The 22,888-nt window shown below is 35.6% G+C and overlaps 2 protein-coding genes across 3 annotated transcripts in view; one reads left to right on the forward strand and one right to left on the reverse strand.

Moving 5' to 3' along the window:
- REEP5 (receptor accessory protein 5) overlaps positions 1-22,888 on the forward strand; it is an 806,416-nt gene that overhangs the window by 82,479 nt on the left and 701,049 nt on the right. The window lies entirely within an intron of this gene.
- YTHDC2 (YTH N6-methyladenosine RNA binding protein C2) overlaps positions 1-22,888 on the reverse strand; it is an 86,826-nt gene that overhangs the window by 2,912 nt on the left and 61,026 nt on the right. For both annotated transcript variants that reach the window (XM_050793033.1, XM_050793034.1), the window contains 5 exons: positions 11,926-12,035; positions 9,918-10,210; positions 7,141-7,318; positions 1,121-1,324; positions 176-358 (listed from right to left, as the gene is read on the reverse strand). In XM_050793033.1, the coding sequence (XP_050648990.1) occupies positions 176-358; positions 1,121-1,324; positions 7,141-7,318; positions 9,918-10,210; positions 11,926-12,035 (968 nt within the window). The remainder of the gene's footprint in view (positions 1-175; positions 359-1,120; positions 1,325-7,140; positions 7,319-9,917; positions 10,211-11,925; positions 12,036-22,888) is intronic.

Genomic DNA, 22,888 nt, shown 5'->3' on the forward strand with positions numbered 1-22,888 from the left:
AACAATCAGACACATTTACAAGTAAGTTTTTACTAGCTTTTTACAAACCTGAACCCCTGTTTCCCATGTGCATATGGAATGTAAAATTTGTACTCTTACATTTTATTCTCAATTAAAGCACTGGATAACAAGAAAACAAACAGAAATAAAGGTTAAAAAAAATGCCATTGTATACCTGCCCATCCCTGCTTATCTGCACTTTCTTGTTGTCATTCCATGGATTGAGTAAATGGTGTGCAAATTGAAAGGGAAGGCTTTCTTTTCGTATCCACTCCACTTTAAATACTCCTCCTAGTCCCGCAGAGCCCCAGTCCTGGCTCTTTTCCCTTCCAATCTCAGAAGACATCCTAGAAAATCCCTGTAGGTAAAATGGGAGGAAGGAATAGAGGTGAGGAGGCGATTAACATGTCTAAATTTAATTTATCTGAGAAGGCTGAGTTTTTAAAATTTTAAGATAAAGATATAATATTAAAATAACAGAAACCTAACAAAAACAAAAAATAAGCTACTTATTAAATTTTTCATTGAAAGCTCTCTTAGCAAATTTTAGAGAAAAAAACAGTTCTAGCCTCCTAACAATTTCAAATATCAATAATAATTTCTAAATAAAACAGCAACAGTTCTAAGTCCATATTTATTCCATGATAAATGGATACAAGTTAACTTCTAGGCTTTCATTTCCAAAAATTATAACAAACATCAAATAATAAATGTATTATTTTATAAATTCAGGTATACATTAAGTCAAGATGGGTGATGGTTAAGAAACATACTTAGTTTATTGATTGTCAATACTAACTTCCTTGGCCTATTTAAATAAATATTTTACCAAAAGGTCAAGCTTCTCATTAATTTGAATCCACCTGAGAATTAGTAAATCTAAAGTTGTCTTCAGAAGGAAACATAGTTTATCTGGAAAGACTCTGGTAAGACAAGGCAAAAACAAAGAGGATTTCAGTTCTATCATCCTCTAAAGAGATGCAATATATCCCTCATTCTCAATCAAGCAAAAGACATTCTTGCATTCTGATGAAATGAAAAGCCAGCTGTTTTTCTAAAAATCTCTATGATTTAACCTATAGCCAGAACAACCCCATTTTACTGATTCAGGGTGGCTCACCTGGAAATGTCCAGATCCTTGAACAGAAAATACCAAGTAAACCATGCTGCTTTCCCAAAAGGCTCGATTTAGCTTCCGTTCGTTACTAGGAGTTGTAGACCAGATACCCTTCTGTTGAGAAATTTCAAGGTTTCTCAAATTGCTACTCTTCATTATGAAGTATCGAACAGGCATGTTTGGTCTTGGTGAAGGAGATTTTGATCCCTATAAAAGAATACATAAGTTCTTGAAAGGTAATCTGATCTTTCAAAACCAATAGGCTCCATTAAATAACATCTTCATAAACATACAAGCCAAAATATTTTACCATATATTCAACAAATGCAAATAGCTCTATCATGTCTGAAACCTATACAAGACTCAACCAAAATAAAGTTAGCTAAAAACAAGTACTCATTTTCACAGCATTCAAAATCCCTTATCAACAAAGGATCCTGGAGTACCAACTTTGGTTTATACCTCAAATATACTTTCAGGAAATGTTTTAATATACTTTCAAAATCCAAAAACAAAATAAATACTTCTCCAGCTTACTGCCTGGAGGCAGTTTTCAGAGGACAAAGAAAAACAGTCCAGTGGTCTCATTAAGTTGTGCAGAAAGAAACTGGAGTTCAGAGACCGAAGTGGCTACTGTGCATGGCAATGTACTATGTTAGATAGAAAAGAGCTGCACATAAAGAGAGCTCCAAAGAAAATGCAGAGGGGTTCCCACAAGTTTTTGGCTAAGTGCTGACCTGAACATGAGTGAGAGAAAAGATAAATAACCCAAGGCTAGGGGAAGATCCAAAGGAAAACAAGTAGACCAAACAATTCCTAGAGCTCACACATGGCTGGGAATATTTCATGTTATCTTCAGCCAGAAGAGATAGAACCTGTAATACATATGGTACTGGCCCACAGAAGGGCCATACCTTAGTATTGGAACTAAATTAGTAACAGAATAAAGACTGCTCTGGCCCAACCCTAACATTACTTAAAAGCAAACTTCAAAAGGATTCAACTGATTGCAACTAAACTGTGAATTAGAACAAAGTCTCACCCTATTGAAAGGAATATACAAAAACCTAGCTGCCCAACAAAATTACAAGAAACACAAAACAGGAGAATATACAAAGGTTGTTATTTACATAATGAAGGCCAAAGAGAAGTTAAATACTGTTGTCATCTTGAGACTCTGATTGCAATGAGCAATCAGACACATCTACAAGTAGATTTTTATTAGCTCTTTACAAATCTGAACCCGTTTCCCATGTGCATATGGAATATAAAATTTGTACTCTTATATTTTCTCCACAAAGCACTGGATAACAAGAAGACAAAACAGAAACAAAAGTAAAAGAAAAAAAATGCCAAAAGTAATAAACAGAAACAGTCTCAGAGATGACAGAGTTGATGTAGTTAGGAGACAAGAATGTTAAAGCATCTGTTATAAAAACATTCATTATGTTCAAGAAAGTAGAGGAAAACTTGAACATAATGAGAGGAGAAATGGAAGATATTATTTACTTAGTTTTTTTTAGGGAGACAGAGTCTCACTCTGTCATCCAGGCTGGAATGGCACAATCATAGCTCACTATAACTTCAAATTCCTGGGTTCACGTGATCCTCCTGCCTCAGCCTCCCCAGAAGCTAGCAATACAGGTGGCCCATCACCATGCCCAACTAGTTTTTTTATTCTTTTGTAGAGATGATGGGGTCTTCCTATGTTGCCCAGATTGTTCTCAAATTCCTGGCCTCAAGCTATCATCCCAACCTGGCCTCCCAAACCATTGAGATTACAGACATAAACCAAGCCCAGCCAGAAGATATATATACATATATATATATATATGTGTGTGTGTGTGTGTGTGTGTGTGTGTGTGTATATATTTTTAAAATTTTTAAAAGACGCAAAAGGAACTTCTAGAGATGAAAATACAGCCTTTGAAAACACATGAGAAGGAAAGAACACCAGATTAGACACCAAAAATGACTGAAAAAAATGAAGAGAACATTGGTGACCTGTTGAACCATATGCAATGGTCTTGTATCTGTGTATCCAGAGTCCCAGAAAGGAGGTTTATCAGGCAGTAGTAAATAATACAAAGTGCACATTCGTATTAACACAAAAGAATAATGAGCACAAGATTAGTAAATAATAAATATAAAAATATATTTTTCTGGCTTTGAAATCTTCGTAAAAGATAATTGACTAAAGTAAAAATAATACATTATAGCATTTATATAAAAACAAAATGTATGAAAACAGTAACACAAAGGAGTAAAGTGTAAAATAAAAGAACACTGTTGGCCAGGCGCTGTGGCTCACGCTTGCAATCCCAGCACTTTGGGAGGCTGAGGAGGGCGGATCACTTGAGATCAAGAGTTCGAGACCAGCCTGACCAACATGGTGAAACCCTGTCTCTACTAAAAAATACAAAAAATTAGCCAGGCATGGTGGCACATGCCTGTAATCCCAGTTACTCAGGAGGCTGAGGCAGGAGAATGGCGTGAACCCAGGAGGTGGAGCTTGCAGTAAGCCGAGATTGCGCCACTGCACTCCAGCCTGGGTGACAGAGTGAGACTGTCTCAAAAAATAAAAAATAAAAATAAATAAATAAATGGCTTCATTAGTGAATTCTATCAAATATTCAAGGAAGAAATAATACCAATTCTACATATCTCTTCTAAAATACTGAAGTGGGACAAACACTTCCCAACTAATCTTATGAGGCCAGCATTACTCTGACATCAAAACCATACAAAGATACATAACAAAGAAGAACTACAGAATAATACCCCTCATGAACAAAGATCCCTCATTTAACAAAATCAAATCCAGCAATATATAAAAATAACACCATGACCAAGTGAGATATAAACATAAGAAAATCAAGCAAGGAATTCACCATACTAATAGACAAAAAATGCTTTCCTCCTAAGATCAAGGCAAAGATATGTGGCTCTCAACACTGAACAGCATTTTACTGGAGGCTCTGGCCAGAGAGATAAGGTAAAAAAGAAACAGCAATCAGATTGAAAAGGAAAAAAAGTAAAACTATCTTTATTATCAGATGGTATAAAAAGCTAATAGAATTAATAAATGAAGTAAGGTCATAAGATTCAGGCAAATATATAAATATCAAATGTATTTGTATATACTAGCAATGAACACCTCCAATTAAAATTCTAAAAAACAGTATCAAAAACATTAAATACTTAGGGATAAATTTAACAAAAAATGTGTAATACTTGTACTCTGATATTTATCAAACATTGTTGAGGGAAATTAAAGACTATCCAAATAATGAACAGATATACTATGCTTATGGATTAGAAGACTAAAAAGTGTTAATTGTTGATTTTTTTCAAATTGATCTATAGATTCAATGCAATTCCACTCAAAATACCAAAATATTTTTCTGTAGAAACTGATGAGCTGACTTTAAAGTTTATACGAAAGTACAAAGGACCTGGAACAGCCAAAACAATATTGAAGAAGATAAACAAAGTTGAAGGACAATTGATTGAAGGTGAAGGATTAACTGATTTCAAGACTTACTATAAAGCCACTAAAATAATGTCAGTGTACCACTGGCAAATATATAAAATATCATATATAAATATACTATATATTATATACTATTATATACAATATATTAATATATAAATACATAGTATATAAATATATTAATATATATCATATATAAAGGGGGGGGAGAGAGAGAGAGAGAGAGAGAGAGATTAATGAAACTAAAGAGTCCAATAAGTAGACCACATATTTATGGCCAGTTGATTTTTGACAAAGGTGTCAAAGTAACTCAATGGAAAAAAAAATGGTTTTTAACAAATGGTACTGGAAAAATTGTATAAGCAAAAGATTGCCAACTATAAAACTTCTAAAAGAAAACACAGGAGAAAATTATGATCTTGGGTTTGGTACACAAAATTTCTTAGTACACAAAAAATACGAATCATAATAGAAAAAGTTGATGAAATGGACTCCATCAAAATGAAAAACATTTGCTCTTCAAAAGACACTGTTAAGGAAATGGAAAAACAACATATCTAACACATATTGTTAGAAAACATATGCAAAACATATAATAATTAAGCCTTGTACCCAGAATATACAGAAAACTTTTACAACTCAGTGAAAGATGACAAATCACCAAAAACTAACAACAAAAAGTGAACTAAAATTTGAACATTTCACAAAGATGATACACAATGGCTAATAAGCACATGAAAAGATGCTCAACATCATTAGTAACTGGGAAAATACAAATTAAAACTATAATGGCCTATTACTACATACCCAACTGGAATGGCTAAAATTACAAAGGCTAATAATGCCAAATACTGTCAAGAATATGGAACAAATGGAATTCTTAAAGATTGTTAAAGGAAATGCAACATAGTACTGTCATTTTGGAAAACAGTTGGACAGTTTCTTGTAAAGCTAAATATACATTTATCAAACAACTCAAACAATACTAATCCTAGGGATTTGCCAAAGAATAGAAAACATATTTAGACACGAAGATTTAACTTGAATGTTAGTACCAGTTAGTACAATGTTAGCAACTTTATTCATAACAGCCAAAAAGTGCAAACAACCCAAATGTCCATCAACTGATGAATGGAAAAACAAACCAGTCTATCTAGAAATGGAATACTACTCAGCAATAAGATAAACTAATAATATACTCAACAATATGGATAGATTGTTGATACATTCAATCTTATGTATGTAGCATTTTGTGTCTGGCCTATTTCACTTAATAGAATTTCAAAAGGATTCTATTAAGTGAAATAAGCTAGACACAAAACGTTACATATATATGATTCCATTTACAGGAAATTCCAGAAAAGGCAAAACTCAAAGGACAAAGAGCAGAACAATGGGTTACCAGGGAGTAGGGGTGATGGAAATATGTAGATAATCGTGGTATAGTTACATGATTGTTTACATTTGTCAAAATTCATTAAATTATACAGTTTAAACTGGTGAATTTTATTGTAAATTACACCTTAATAAAGGTATATAAATAAACCAAAAAACTTCAAAACCTAAGAATGCAAATCTACAAAAACATTTATTTTCCTCTTATTTAACAAAGAGTATTTCAATAGACACATTCATCAAAATACAATATGCAGCTAAATAACCTCTAATCAAATACCTACTCAGCTACTAAAACAGGAAAGTAAAAGTAATCACATAATGAACATTTGAAATTATTCTTATTACAAGTTTTTTTAAAGGTACAGTTTTCAATTCCATATCAACATTTCCTACCTTCCTAACCCTATCCCATCTTGTTTTTTAAATATAACCACTGTAGAAATCAATTAACAACAGACAGAAACCACTGTTTTCAATTCTGAAATTATGAACCAAAGTTAAATTAATCTTTTTGTTATTTATTTTAGCAAAAAAGTTTCTAAAGGGCTGGGCATGGCGGCTCACACCTGTAATCCCTGCCACTCGGAGGCTGAGATGGGAGGATCACTTGAGCCCAGGAGTTTGAGGCCAACCTAGGCAACAAAGGGAGATCCCCATCTATAAAAAAAGAATTTTTCTTTAATCAGCTGGGCATAGTGGCATGCACCTGTGGTCCCAGTTACTCAAAAGCTGAGGTGTGAAGATCACTTGAGCCCAGGAGTTCAAGGCTGCAGTGGATATGATTGTACCACAACACTCCAGCCTGGGTAAAAGAGTGAGACCCCATTTCAAAAAAAAAAGGTTCGAAACAAATAGGAAACAAATAATAAACAGCCTAACTACATGCCAGTAGTGAATGATCTATAGTTTTAAAGCATTCTAAAATACCCCAAGATGGTAATAACTAGAAATATTTGCCATGCAGGAAAAATTTTACATTTACTCAAAGTGTATCAAGTTTGCTAGCTTCAATTTACATCTAGAAAAGAGGCCACAATTAGAAAAGTACTCTAATTGTTTTACAATTTTATTTACTTAGCATTACATGTGCTACAAATCTGTTCCTTACTACATTTTCTTTCAGATACTCTACCTTTCCTGAGGATGGAGGAGAAGGACTAGCACAAGGACTTGGGTAACTACTGCTGTCTGTAGATTTCACAGAAGACTGATCGGATCGGTCCTCGGTGCCTCGTTTAGGATGTAAAATTCCTCTATCTTTGTACTTCTGAGGTGGGTGTAATGCTGGAGATGGAGATTTCATCAGTATTCTTGAGCAAGAAGGAGGAAGCAAAGATCAGTTATATATAAGTTCGTAATACAAAGATCAGTTATGTATAAGTTTATAATACAAAGCAGATGCCATTTTAATTCAAAGTCCCAATGATCTTATGATTTATGGAATATTATTTAAAAACACTAAGGTCAGGAAATACAGATGTCTATGACAGCTCTAAATTTACGCCTAACTAGGTATGAGATCCTGGGCAAGCCTCTTAACTTATCGGAGCTTTAATTTCCTTATCTGTTAAATAAAAGGATTACATCTAAACTCCAAGATTTTTCTATTCTAAGAAATTCTATGAATAAATGCCACAAACATGGCAGTCAGGAATTTCATAATTTTTCTTAAAGTACGAGTCTTTCTGGGACAATCAGACATTAAGTGCTTCCTGATGTATTGCAATATAAAGTTCACAACACCACCTATAAAATATTATTGTTAAAACATTGGATGCAATCAAGCCCTGAGAGCTAACCACCAGCTTACATAAGATACATAGGGTATGGAGTCCGGGCGCAGTGGCTTGCGCTTGTAATCCCAGCACTTTGGGAGGCTGAGGTGGGCAGATCATGAGGTCAGGAGTTCGAGACCAGTCTGACTAACATGGTGAAACCCCACCTCTACTAAAAACACAAAAATTAGCCGGGCGTGGTGGCGTGCATCTGCAAGTCCAGCTACTCAGAAGACTGAGGCAGGAGAATTGCTTGAACCCAGGAGGCGGAGGTTACAGTGAGCTGAGATCGCGCCACTGCACTCCAGCCTGGGTGACAAAGAGAGACTGTCTCAAAAAATAAAACATAAAAATAAATAAAAAATAAAAGATACATAGGGTATAGAAATACATAGTGCCAGGAAAAAAGCAGAGACAAATCCAGAATGTACGACATCTCACAGTACCACTGACCTAGTTTCTTGAACATTTCACCGACTTGATTTACCTAACATTATTTTGTTTTTTCTTTCTTGCTTCTTTTCTGTTTTGGCTTACATATTTAAAAGTAAATTCCACACATCATGTCATTTTATCCTTCCATATTTAAATATGCATCTGTTAAAATGGGGTGCATTGTCCCTACATAACCAAAGTGGTTACCAATCCCAATAAAATAATAATTTCCTCAATTGTCTCAAATTATTGATTCATTTGCATCAGCATACAAGGAACACTCATGCATTATATATTAGTATGTCATGTTTCTTGAATCTAACAGAATTTTTCATAGACTGGTTTAGGAATAACTCTACCACAGAATAATTCCTATGGAAATATATTCCCACATTCTAAATAACTAATGCTCAATAAAATTTTAGAACAATATTTTCAAAAAGTGGGGAGTATTGGGGAGTATCTAAGTAAAAAAATGTACTTTTTAGTCTCCCTTTTTCTCAGCAGGGTCTAGACCAGAAAGAAAGGTTCAGGCACGCATTTTACAAGCTTTCCTAGGAAACTGGTTAAATTACTACTAAAATGTAGTATCTGAAGAACATGGAAACCAATGTTTTATTCCTCTTTAATTAAAGTCTTAAATGATATTAAGCCTTTATATTTCATTCAAATATGCAAAAATCTGATAAAAAAAAAAAGTACTAAAAACCCCACCTGATCCTTGAAAAACAGTAAGCATTATGTATTTTTTATGTTTCCATTGTTTCTATTTTCAGTTTAACTATAAAATCAAATTCTTATTATAGAGACTTTTCTACAGTATTGCCAAAACTAGCCTCATAGCCAAGAATGTTTTTTGTTATGAATTTCAACAAGGTGAAAACCTGATATAAAATAAATTTGATTCTAACAAATGTTTTTATAACCAGAAACACTTCTGAATCATGGCCAATGATTTATTGTAACCACTATCATATTACTGGAATATATTTTTTACATAAATAATTCAGTATGAGGTGTCTCATTAATATTCATAAACAAAAACACCACCACATTTAATTGCAAAAGAACAAAAGAAGAATTTGGCTAAATTATAACAGATATGTTGTCATATGACAGTAAATTTGTTTACTTATTATATGCCTCCCCTCAATCAAATGTAAATCCTCTGGAGGAGATCTTATCTCTTTTGTACACTTTTAGATCCCTCACACCAAGAACTGGCATTGCATGTGTCACTGACTGAAGTACTTTTCTATAGGAATGCTAGTCAGCAGTACTGATATCTAGATAAGGCTTATAAGGAGGTTGTTCTTCTAAATGGCCATAGCCAGTACGGCTCAGAGTATCTAGGTAAAATGTTACTTCACATATATCAAGTAAAATATATAATCTTAAAATACCTATATATTTTTGAGAGACCCAATTCTAGAAATTAGATATTTTGATCTTTTCCTGACAAAGAGTTGCCTTATTAAATAACTGACAGATACCAATAGTTTAAAATTCATATTAACAATACTTAGAAGAATTAAGTTGGACAAGTAGAAAACTCTTTCCACTTTATTGCTACATTTTCATGGATCTTAGATTATAAAAAAGTAATTTTTAAATATTATAAAAGCACACGATTCTAAGATAAATAATTCATTTTCCTGAAGAAAAAGTGACCCATTTTGGTAAAATGTCATAAATTTACCTTTCTGCAGTAGTACACTCATCAGAAAATTCAGTATCTGCTGAACTTTTCCTACTATTATTTGACCTCCAAGAAGAGGCCAAAGGAAGCTCTTCTGAAGACATAGGCCTTGGCCTTTGACCAATCCCAGATGGTTGTTGTAAACCTGCAGACTGTTCTTCAGTGCTTAAAACAGCTATAATTGCTCTTATGGTAGCTTCATCAACTTGAGACCAAGGTTTAGATGGAGCTCTCATTCGGCGTAAAAATAAGCTATGCCACTTCTGTCTGAGCTGCAGCAATAAACTAGCTGCCTGTAATAGTTCAAATAGATATAAGCAAATGAATATCACATATGCAAAACACCTGTTTGATTAGTTTCCATTAGTTTGCAACTGTTTCCAATAAACATATTTCACATTTCATATAATTTACTACCAATTTCATTATTTTTAATGGGTGAATGAAATAAAATTTATTTATTATATTTTAGGCACTAAGACACAAAATCAAATTAAATAGTCTAATAAGAAAAACAGTAAACAATAGTTGTGGTAGAGTGTGATTAATACTGGAAAAGTAGCAGCAGGGTAAATAAAAATATATGTAGTTCATAGTGTTATTTTAGTGCCTGTAGAACATCCAAATGATCATGTCCTGAAGGCAGCTGGATTCATAGAAAGGTCTAAGATACAGCTCTAAACTTGAAAGTCACCAGTTCCTAAATTATTGCAAAATATACACATAGAGGTAAAGTCCCCGGGGACTGTACAGAGGGAGTAAGAAGATAAGAGTAAGCCACAAAGTGCTAGACAACTTAAAATTTAAGGCACAAACACATACAGCAGGGTCTGTGAAACAACTAAGAAGGACTGACTACAGAGAAAGAATTAAGAAAGATTAATGTTACAGTAACTAGTGACAAAGAATTTGGGGCAGGAGTAAGGAAGAAAACTGGTGAAGGGCAGGAGTACAAAAAGGAGGATATGGACAATAGTGATAAATAATATAGAGAAGTCACATTTATTCAGGACAGTAGACTGACTTTGATAACAGAAGGACACAGTTGACCTTGGCAAGTACAGTTTCAGTGAAGTGATGGATTGGTGGGAATGGAAGTGAGAGTGTAGTAGGTTGAAGTGATGAATGAATGGATGCTAAAATAGTAAACCTAGCCAGTGTTAACTACTGACAGCTTGGCGCCTCCCAAAAATGTATAGAGAATGATCTTGGTCAGTAGAGATAGAATCAAGGGGAGGCTCTGTCACAAAATTTGTAATTTGAAAAGAAACATTCCTCCTCCCTCAAACCCCCAATTCAGAAGTATATGAAAAAGAGAAAACAGTATGGAATCATATCTTTCTCTCAGAAACACAGTTATACAAAATAAAGAGAGTTCCTGTGTACCCGATACTCAATACTTTCTTATATATCCAGAAATATTCAAGGAGTACTGCTATAGTTAGAAGTTTTTGTCCAAATTTTCATGTTGAAACTTAACCTCCAATGCAATAATAATGGGAGGTGTTGGCCTTTGAGGGGTGATTGAGTCATGAGGGCTCTGGCTTCACAAATGGAACTAGGTATCCTTATAAAAGAGCTGGATGGAGGGAGTCCATCCCCTCTTGCCCTTCTGCCTTTCGCCGTGTGAGGACACAGTATTCCTCCACTCTAGAGGAGGCAGGGTTAAGCAGCCCTCGCCCAATGTCAGCACCTTGATCTCAGACTTAACATCCTTCAGAACTGTGAGAAATAAATTTCTGTTCTTTATAAATTACTATAGCAGCAACAACAGACTAAGACAATTACCTTGCTTAAATAATGAGCCACAACTAGGTTTTCCAAGTCCTCTGTTGGAATAAACCCCAATACAGAAGAGAATGAATGAGGTCCCTATGAAAACTGAAAAACAAGCTGTATTCTCTGATACTAAGGGCTCAACAGTAAAGGAAAAATTTTTATCATACTACATATCAATTCACACTAACTGAATGAAAGAAATGTATTACACTACTTGAAAGCAACTTACCTCTGGCTCTAGTTTGAAATTGAGCCACTCATCAAGTTTCAAGGCTGCCAAATTAGCTGTAGTTTTGTCCTCCATTTCACTATCACTACTGTCATTGGGAATGCCATCCACTGTCCAAGTACATAATGAAAAAAAAAAATCACTTTTACCTTCTTACATTATGGCAAAACACTAAGAAGAATAAATACGCTTCACATACACAAACCCTCCTGACATACAACAATTTGTGCGGGAAGTTCTTCAAAGCCAAAAGATCACATATTAAATCTCAATATTTATTTAAAAGGAAAAAAAAGGAGACAATTTGAAGACTATAATCTCTCATCACGATGCAACAAAACAAAAAGACAAGAATATAAAATTTGAAGCACAATCTTTAATAACTGGATGAAAAAGAAACAACATAATTCAAGGAAGGAATGACTACACTACATATCAAGAACAATGAAAGGTGCCCAAAGCAATACTCTTATAAAGTCACAGGTCAGTTTTAAAAAGAAAAAGTATACAGCTAAATATATCTAAGAAAAATAGCATAAAACCCAAAGAATAGTAGAAGAAAATAGGAAAAAAAGATGAATTAGAAACACAAAATGATAATTAAAACTATAACCCAGTTCTTTGAAAAGATTAATAGATAACCCTATGTAAATTTAATAAAGAAGAAAGCAAAAATCTATCTACAAAATCAGGTGAAAATGATATTATAAAAATTAATACAGAATGTATTATAAAATTAATACGAAACTGATATAGGCTATAATATACAGTATGTATAAATAATAAATTTGAAATCTTCAAAGAAATTTATTATTTTCTACAGGAAAATTACTAAAACTGAAAGTAGAGGAATTAGAAGAACCCAAATATATTTAAGGAAGAAACAGAGATATCCTTAAAGAACATCAACAAAGAAATCCAGAACACCAAGTCTCTCAATTTTGCATGGAATCAAATAATGACCATTCCTTTAATGAGACAAATCTAAACCTAAGTCAAAACCTGATTAACACCTAAAAGCTACATACCAGAACATGTATGAACACACACCACACAAACCCCTACAGGTGAGCCTCACCAATGAAGAGAAATATAAGTTTTAAATAAAATGTTAGAAAAATATCCAGCAATGTAATAAATCACACTTAGTCCAAGGAAGGTTTATTTTCAGAACAAAATAACAGTTTTGTAAGAAAATCTATATACCACATCAATAGACTAAATAATTTCTGATTATATGAACAAATGCTCAAATGCTATTTAGTAAATTCAACACATTTTTAACACACACACAAAAACAAAACAAACAAACAAAAAAACCTTCTATGCCAGGTTTGGTGACTCATGCCTATAGTCCCAGCTACTCAGGAGGCTAAGGTGGGAGGATCGCTTGAGCCCTGGAGTTCAGGGTTACAGTGAGCTATGACTACTGCACCACTGCACTCCATCCTGAGTGACAGGGTGAAACCCTGTCTCTTAAAAACAAAAACACACAAACACATGCACAGACACACACACAAAAAACACTATTCCGTTATTTAAAAGGAACTTTTTATTAAAATTAACATTATAACCAATAGTATAACTTTAGAATCTGAAACTTTAAAATTCAGTAAGACAAAATGGACCATTAATTCAGTTTTCTAATATCTTCAAAAAGAAATTAAAGGAATACATTTTGGTAATAAATGAAAGTATTACCACCTGAAGGTAATATAATTAAATAAATACAAAATCCAAAGGATTAATGAGTTTAGTAAAGTAACAAGGTACATAAAATATGTCTGCAATAATGTTTGTAAAGTTCAGCAAGAAAATTACACAAAAAGAATCCATTCACCATGACAACTGAAAACAGCAACAAAAGAATCTTAAGAATCACCTTAGGAAGTATCCCCAACCTTTATAAAAGTTACCAAAAAATATATATATTTTTAAGATAAATTTAAAATAAGGCATGGCTAAATAAAAGATACTAAATTTCATGGATGGAAACATTAAATTAACACACAAAAAGAGGCCTAGGTGTGGTGGCTCACGCCTATAATCCCAACACTTTGGGAGGCCGGGGTGAGCAGATTGTTTGAGCACAGGAGTTCAAGACCAGCCTGGGCAACATGGCAAAACCCATCTCTACAAAAATATGAACATTAGCCAGGCATGGTGGTGTGTGCCTTTAGTCCCAGCTACTAGGGAGACTGAGGTGGGAGGATCACTTGAGCCTCGGAGACAGAGGTTGCAATAGGCTGTAATTGCACCACTGTACTTCAGCTGGAGGGACAGACCAAGACCCTGTCTCAAACAAAAAAAAAACAAACACAAAAGAACTGTTGTTTGCAAAAGGATTACAAGAAGATGACTAATGAATATTCATTATTTAAAAAATAGGTAAGATTATCAAACAATAGCTCAATAACAGAAAGGCAGTAAAGAGTAACAGCTAGAGCTTCTACTACCAGATATAAGAATTTATTAAACAAAAATACTAAACAAGAAGGTGCAATATAAAGGCAGAAATGTAAAGGAACAGAGTATACAAAAAGGTAAAAGATATCAAATTTAATATGCAATCATGCAAGCTTTCTAAAGGAGGATATATAAGAACTACCTAATAAATTGTACAGATGAGGGGAAAGCGCTTGGAAAAACTTAGATCTTTGTTTTAAGCCAGAATCAACACAACATGGTTTAAAAAATCTTAAAAATCAAATTATAGAAAACAAAAACAATACTCATCACATCAATGGAAGGATGAAATTTTCTCAGTTTTGAAAGTGAATAGTATAGGAAAAGATTATTCAGTTTAAATACACAGCAATCAAAACCAGAACTCAAAATACGTAACATTAAAATGAATAACAGATTGAATTGAACATGACAGAAAAAATATTAATAATATCTTTAAATTATAAAGCTATCATTCAAATTTTTGAGTAAAATATCAGTTTTTACTGATTCAGACTGACTAGGCATACAAATCAACCAAATAGGCAGAAGATGAAAAAAAAACTCAACTAAAGGGAAATATAAAGAAATGCATGGAGAGTTATTTCTTTTTGACAGAAATAAGAGCAAATGAAGGAATCTTTAAATATTTTATCTTTAAAACCAACACCAAATGATGGCATAGTTGCCATGAAATTCACTCTCAATGGTGCTAATACGGTTGAGTATGGAGGAAGAAGCATAAATAGTATCTATATTTTTATAAATTCCCACTTCAAAAAGTTTTATCACAAAGAAAATATTAAATGAATTAAAGCAAAAGGACACACAGATGAAGATGTCAATGTAGCAATCCCCATAATCTCATAAATTATCAATCATACTATTTCTACTCTCTTCATACAAACTTAATGCCCTCGGTCTCTCAAAGCACATTCAATAGAGCTAATCACTCCCTTCTTGAAACAGATTTACCTCCAACACTGAACCACTCTTTCTTCCGCTACTCAAATTTATACATTCTCTTTAGGAAATCCATTCTCATGTCTATAAATATCATTTACAAGCTGATGACTTCCAAATTTGTATTGCTAGCCCAGACATCTTCCCTGAGCTCCAGAAATGCATATCCAACTGCTTCCTCAAAAAAAAATTTTACTTAGAATGTCTTAGCCATCTCAAACTTAACATGTCTAAAAAGAACCCTTAATTTCTCCCCTACACAACTTGCTCTTTGCAGTTTTCTGAATCTCAAATGAGTGACAAGCTACTATAACCAAAATCTGAGAATTGACTCCTCCCTTTCCCTTACTACCCACATTCAATCTAGCAGTTACTAGTACCTTCAAAATAACTTTATATCTACTTCTCTTCATATCCACAATCACTATCCTATCTCTGAGCCATCATCTTCTGTTAGAAGACTACTGCAAAAGCCTCCTACCTGCTTCCACTCTTCTATTCTTGTAATTACTCCTCTAATTTATCCCCTTAGCCAAAATGACCTTTTGGAACATATCACATCATGTCATTCCTTTAACTTTTAATGGCTTCCTTTTCTTCGCATTTCTATGGCCTACAAGTCCATGCTTTCCTTTCAACCTTATCGTTGCCCTCTTCCATTGACCAATGCACTCCAATCACACAGCCTTTCTGTCAATTCCTAGATCATTTCCTAGCACAGACTCTTGGGGCTTTCCCTCTTTCTCTACCTGCAGCACATTTCTGCTTCTTTCATGTGGCTGGCTCTTCTCATATTGTAGGTCTCAATTTAAGTCTTCTCAGAAAAACTTGTTTAGGCTTCCTTTCAAGTAGGTCACCTCTAAGGCAGTCCTCTTTGTATTTTCTTAATAGTATCATGCAGATAATTTATTTTTTACTGTCTAACCTCACTACTGTGTAAATTCCTAAGGACAGACACACTCTATTACACCTTCAATGCCTAGCACAGTACCTGACATATAGTAGGTACTAAATATTTGCTGAATCACTAAATAGCAAGTAATTTGAAATCATCAAGATGTCCAACTATGAAGGAACATTTTAAATGTGTCATGCCAGGGGATCAATCAAAGATGGCTTATTAGAAGCAGTTGCAGTCTGCAGCACTCACAAAGAGGAATGAAAAGGCACAATGAATTCAGCACCTTCAACTGAAATCCAGGTTCTCATATTTGGACTGACTAGGCATACAAATCAACCCATGGAGAATGAAGAAAAGTAGGTGAAGGCGACGGCTCACCCAGGAGCAGCACAGAGCCAAAGGAACCCCCACACCCAGCCAAGGGAAGCAGTGAGTGATTACACGACCCCTCCGGGGAAACCATGTTTCTCCCATGAATCTTTGAAACCTGTGAATCAGGGGATCCCTTCGTGAGCCCATGCCACAGATCTGTATGGAGTCTCGGCAGAGCAGCCACTCAAGGCACACAGAGAAACCTAGGAGTTTTACATACTCTGGCCCTGGGATCCCTAGCAAGGCAGGAAATCTGTTTGTTCATATCCCTAGAAAGGGGGCTGAATCCAGGAAGCCAAGCAGCATCATTTTGTGGGATCCACTTCCATGGCACCTCACCAATTACAACCTACTGGCTTGGAATCCCCACCAGCCAACAGCAGTGCGTTGGTCGGTCTGAGATGGGGCCAAGTTCCTGGGGGAGGGGTGGCTGCCATCTCTGTGGTTTGGTCAACTCAGCCACTCCAGCCTGATGGCTATACGGGCGGTCTGGATCAGGAAGGGTTCCCACCAATGCAGCACACCTGCTGTATCAAAAAACAGCCAGACTGCTTCTTTGTACAGGTCCCTGATCTCATTCCTCCTGACTGGGTAAGACCTCAGAACAGGGGCCTCTAGTCACCTCCTACAGGTGCATGCGGGCCAGCAATAGGTCAATAACCCCCTGGGACAGAACTTCCAGAAGAAGGAGCTGGCTTCCATCTTTGCTGTTTTGCAGACTTCACTGGTGATACCTCCAGGTATGGGGAAAAACTGAGGCAACTGAAGTCCAGAGGGGAGCCCCAGCAAACCACACCAGCCCCATGGTAGAGTGGCCTGACTCTAAAAGAAAAACAAACAGAAAACAAAAACAACATCAACAGAAAAGACTCCACAAAAACCTCATTCAAAGGTCAGCATCCTCAAAGATCAAAAGTAGATAAGACCACAAAGGTGAGAAATAATGCAAAAATGCTGAAAACTCAAAAAGCCAGAATGCCTCTTCTCCTCCAAATGATTGTGATACCTCTCTAGCAAGGGCACAGAACTGGGCTGAGGCTGAGATGGCTGAAATGACAGAAGTAGGCTTCAGAAGGTGGGTAATAACAAACTTCGCTGAGCTAAAGAAACATGTTGTAATCCAATGCAAAGAAGCTAAGAATCATGATAAAACAATACAGGAGCTAATAGCCAGTTTAGAGAAGAACATAACCAACCTGATGGAGCTGAAAAACACAACATGAGAACTTCACAATCCAATCAAAAGTATCAATAGCAGCATAGACCAAGCAGAGGAAAGAATCTCAGAGCTTGAAGACTATCTTTCTGACATAAGACAGGCAGACAAGAATAGAGAAAAAAGAACGAAAAACAAATGAACAAAACCTCTGAGAAATATGGGATTATTTAGAGAGACTGAACCTACAACTGACTGGGATAGCCAAAAAATACCAGAGAATAGAACCAAGTTGGAAAACATACTTTAGGATATCATTCAGGAGAACTTCCCTAACCTAGCAAGACAGGCCAACATTCAAATTCTGGGAATCCAGAGAACCCTAGTATAATACTCCATGAGAAGATCAACCCCAAGACAAAAAATCATCAGATTCTCCAAGGTCTAAATTAAAGAAAAAATGTTAAGGGCAGCCAGAGAGAAAGGCCAGGTCACATATAAAGGGAAGCCCAACAACTAACAGTAGTCTCTGAGGAAATCTTACAAGCCAGAAGAGAATGGGGGCCGATATTCAACACTCTTAAAGAAAAGAATTCCAACCCAGAATTTCATATCCAGTCAAACTAAGCTTTATAAGTGAAGGACAAATAAGATCCCTTTCAGACAAGCAAATGCTGAGGATATGTGTCATCACCCGGCCTGCCTTGCAAGAGCTCCTGAAGGAAACACTAAATATGAAAGGGAAAAACCATTACTAGCCACTACAAAAACACATGGAAGTACACAGACCAGTAACACTATGAAGCAACCACATAAACAAATCTGCAAAATAATCAGCTAGCATCATGATGACAGAATCAAATTCACACATAATAATACCTAACCTTAAAAGTAACCTTAAATGTAAATGGGGTAAATGCCCCAATTAAAAGGCACAGAATGGCAAACTGGATAAAGAGCCAAGACCCATGGGTATGCTGTCTTCAAGAGACCCATCTCACATGCAAAGTCACACATAGGCTCAAAAGAAAGGGAAGGAGGAAAATTTACCAAGCAAATGGAAAACAGAAAAAGGGAGTGGTTGTAATCCTAGTTTCTGATGAAACACACTTTAAACCAACAAAGATCAAAGAAGGGCATTACACAGTGGTAAAGACTTCAATTCAACAAAGAGAACTAATGATCCTAAATATACATGCACCTAATACAGGAGCACCCAGATTCATAAAACAAGTTCTTAGAGACCTAAAAAGAGACTTAAACTCCCATACAATAATAGCGGGAGACTTTAACACCCCACAGACAACATCAGACAGATTATCAAGACAGAAAATTAATAAAGATATTCAGGACCTGAACTCAGATCAAGTGGATCTGACAGATATCTACAGAACTCTCTACCCAAAAACAAGACGAGAATATACATTCTTCTCATCACCACATGGCATTTACTCTAAAATTGACCATATAATTGGAAGTAAAACACTCTTCAGCAAATGTAAAAGAAGTAAAATCATAACAGTCTATCAGACCACAGCACAATCAAATTAGAACACAAGACTAAGACATTCACTCAAAACCACACAACTACATGGAAACTGAACAACCTGCTTTTGAATGACTCTTGGGTAAATAATGAAATTAAGGCAGAAATCAAGAAGTTCTTTGAAACTAATGAGAACAAAGAGACAATGTACCACAATCTCTGGGACACAGTTAAAACAGTGTTAAGAGGGAACTTCACAGCACTAAATGAACACATCAAAAAGCTAGAAAGATTTCAAGTTAACAACCTAACATCTCAATTTAAAAAATTAGAGAACCAAGAGCAAACAAACCCAAGCTAGCAGAAGTCATGAAATAACTAATATCAGAGCAGAAGTGAAGGAGATAGAGACAGGAAAAATCCTCCAAAAAATCAGCAAATCAAAAAGCTGGTTCTTTCTAAAAATCAATAAAACAGACTGCTAGCTAGATTAATAAAGAAGAAAAGAGAGAAGAATAAAATAGATACAATAAAAAAATGATACAAGGGATCTCACCACTGACCCCACGGGAATACAAACTACCATCATAGAATACTATAAACGCCTCTATGCAAATAAACTAGAAAATCTAGAAGAAAGAGATAAATTCCTGGACACATACATACTCCCGAGACTGAACCAAAAAGAAGCTGAATCCCTGAATAGACCAATAACAAGTTCTGAAATTGAGGCAGTAATAAAGAGCCTACCAACCAAAAAAAGCCCGACCAGATGGATTTACAGCTGAATTCTACCAGAAATACAAAGAGGAGCTGATACCCTTTCTTTTGAAACTATTGCAAACAACTGAAAAGGAGGGACTCCTCCATAACTCATTCTGTAAGACCAGCATCATCCTGATACCAAAGCCTGACAGAGATACAACAAAAAAAGAAAACTTCAGGCCAATATCCCTGATGAATATCAATGCAAAAATTCTCAATAAAATACTGGCAAACCAAATACAGCAGCACATCTAAAGGCTTGTCCACCACAATCAAGTTGGCTTCATCCCTGGGATGCAAGGATGGTTCAACATATGCAAATCAATAAATGTAATTCATCACATAAACAAATCTAAAGACAAAAATCACATAATCATCTCAATAGATGCAGAAAAGGCCTTCAATAAAGTTCAACATCCCTTCGTATTATAAACTCCCAATAAACTAGGTGGTGAAGGAACATATCTCAAAATAATAAGAGCTATTTATGACAAACTCACAGCCAATATCATACTGAATGGGCAAAAGCAGGAAGCATTCCCCTTGAAAACTGTCACAAGACAAAGATGTCCTCTCTCACCGCTCTTACTCAACACAGGATTGGAAGTTCAGGCCAAGGAAATCAGGCCAGAGAAAAAAATGAAGAGTATTCAGTCCAGGTGGGTGCAGTGGCTTGTGCCTATAATCCAGCACTTTGGGAGGCCAAGGTGGCAGATCGCTTGAAGTCAGGAGTTTGAGACCTGCCTGGCCAACATTGTGAAATGTTATCTCTACTAAAAATACAAAAAACATTAGTGGAGTGTGGTGGCAGGCATCTGTAATCCCAGCTACTCCAGAGGCTGAGGCAGGAGAATCACTTGAACCCAGAAGGCAGAGGTTGCAGTGAGCTGAGATCATGCCGCTGCACTCCAACCTGGGTGGCAGAGTGAGCTTCCATCTCAAAAAAAAGAAAGCATATTTAAATAGGAAAAGAGGAAGTCAAACTATCTTTGTTTGTAGTTGACATGATCATACATCTAGAAAACCCATTGTCTCAGTCCAAAAGCTTCTTAAGCTGATAAGCAACTTCAGCAAAGTCTCAGGATATAAAATCAATGTGCAAAAATTGCTAGCATTCCTATATACCAACAACAGGCAAGCAGAGAGCCAAATCATGAATGAACTCACATTCACAATTGCTACAAAAAGAATAAAATACCTAGGAAAAGGCCAAGCATGGTAGCTCATGCCTGTATTTGCAGCACTTTAGGAGGCTGAGGCAGGCAGATGGATCACCTTGAGGTCTGGCGTTCAAGATCACCCTGCCCAACATGGTGAAACCCTGTCTCTAGTAAAAATACAGAAATTAGCCAGGCATTGTGGCACGTGCCTATAATTCCAGCTACTCAGGAGTCTCAGGCAGGAGAATTGCTTGAACCCAGGAGGTGGAGGTTGCAGTGAGCTGAGATTGTGCCACTGCACTCCAGCCTGGGTGACAGAGCAAGACTCCATCTCAAAAACATGAAATAATATAAAATAAAATAAAATACCTAGGAATATAGCTAATAAGGGAAGTGAAGGACCTCTTCAAAGAGAGCTACATATACTGCTCAAATAAATCAGAGAGGACATAAACAAATGGAAAAACATTCCAAGTTCATGGATAGGAACAATCAATATCATGAAAATGGCCATACTGCCCAGAGAAAGTTACAGATTCAATGCTACTCCCATTATACTACCACTGACATTCTTCACAGACTTAGAAGAAATGATTTCAAAATTCGTATGGAACCAAAAAAAGAGATAATATAGCCAAGACAATCCTAAGCAAAAAGAACAAAGTTGAGGCATCACACTACCTGACTTCAAACTATACTACAGAGCTACATTAGCCATGACAGCATGGTACTGGTACAAGAACACACACACAGAACAGTGGAACAGAATAGAGAACTGAGAAATAAGACCACACACCTACAACCACCTAATCTTCGACAAACCTGACAAAAACAAGCAACGAGGAAAGGACTCCTTATTTAACAAATGGTGCTGAAAGAACCGGCTAGCTATATGCAGAAAATTGAAACTGAGCCTCTTCCTAACACCTTCTACAAAAACTAACTCAAGATGGATTAAAGACTTAAATGTAAAACCCTAAACCATAAAAACCCTAGAAGAAAATTTAGGCAATACCATTCAGGGCATAGGCACAGACAAAAACACCAAAAGCAATTGCAACAAAAGCAAAAATTGACAAATGGGATCTAATAAACTAAAGAGTTTCTGCACAGCAAAGAAACAACTATCACCATAGGAAACAGAATGGGAGAAAATTTTTGCAATCTATCCATCTGACAAAGGTCTAATATCCAGAGTCTACAAGGAACTTAAGCAAATTTACAAGAAAAAACAACCCATTAAAAAGTGGGCAAAGGACATGAACAGACACTTCTCAAAAGAAGACGTACATGTGGCCAACAAACATGAAAAAAAGCTCAACATCACTGATCATTACTGAAATGCAATTCAAAACCACAATGAGATACCATCTCATGCCAGTCAGAATGGTTATTATTAAAAATTCAAAAAACAACATGCTGGTGCGGTTGCGGAGAAAAAGGAACACTTTTACACTACTGGTGGGAGTGTAAATTAATTCAACCACTGTGGGAGACAGCAGGGTGATTCCTCAAAGACCTAGAGGCAGAAACACCATTTCTGGGTAAATACCCAAAGGAATATAAATCATTCTATTATAAAGACACGTACACTTGTATGTTCAGTGCATTCACAATAGCAAAGACATGCCCATCAATGATAGGCTAGATAAAGAAAATATGGTACATATACACCATGGGATACTATGCAGCCATAAAAAGGAATGAGATCATGC

Source organism: Macaca thibetana, chromosome 6 (genome assembly GCF_024542745.1).
Source record: "Macaca thibetana thibetana isolate TM-01 chromosome 6, ASM2454274v1, whole genome shotgun sequence".
Lineage (NCBI taxonomy): Eukaryota > Metazoa > Chordata > Mammalia > Primates > Cercopithecidae > Macaca > Macaca thibetana.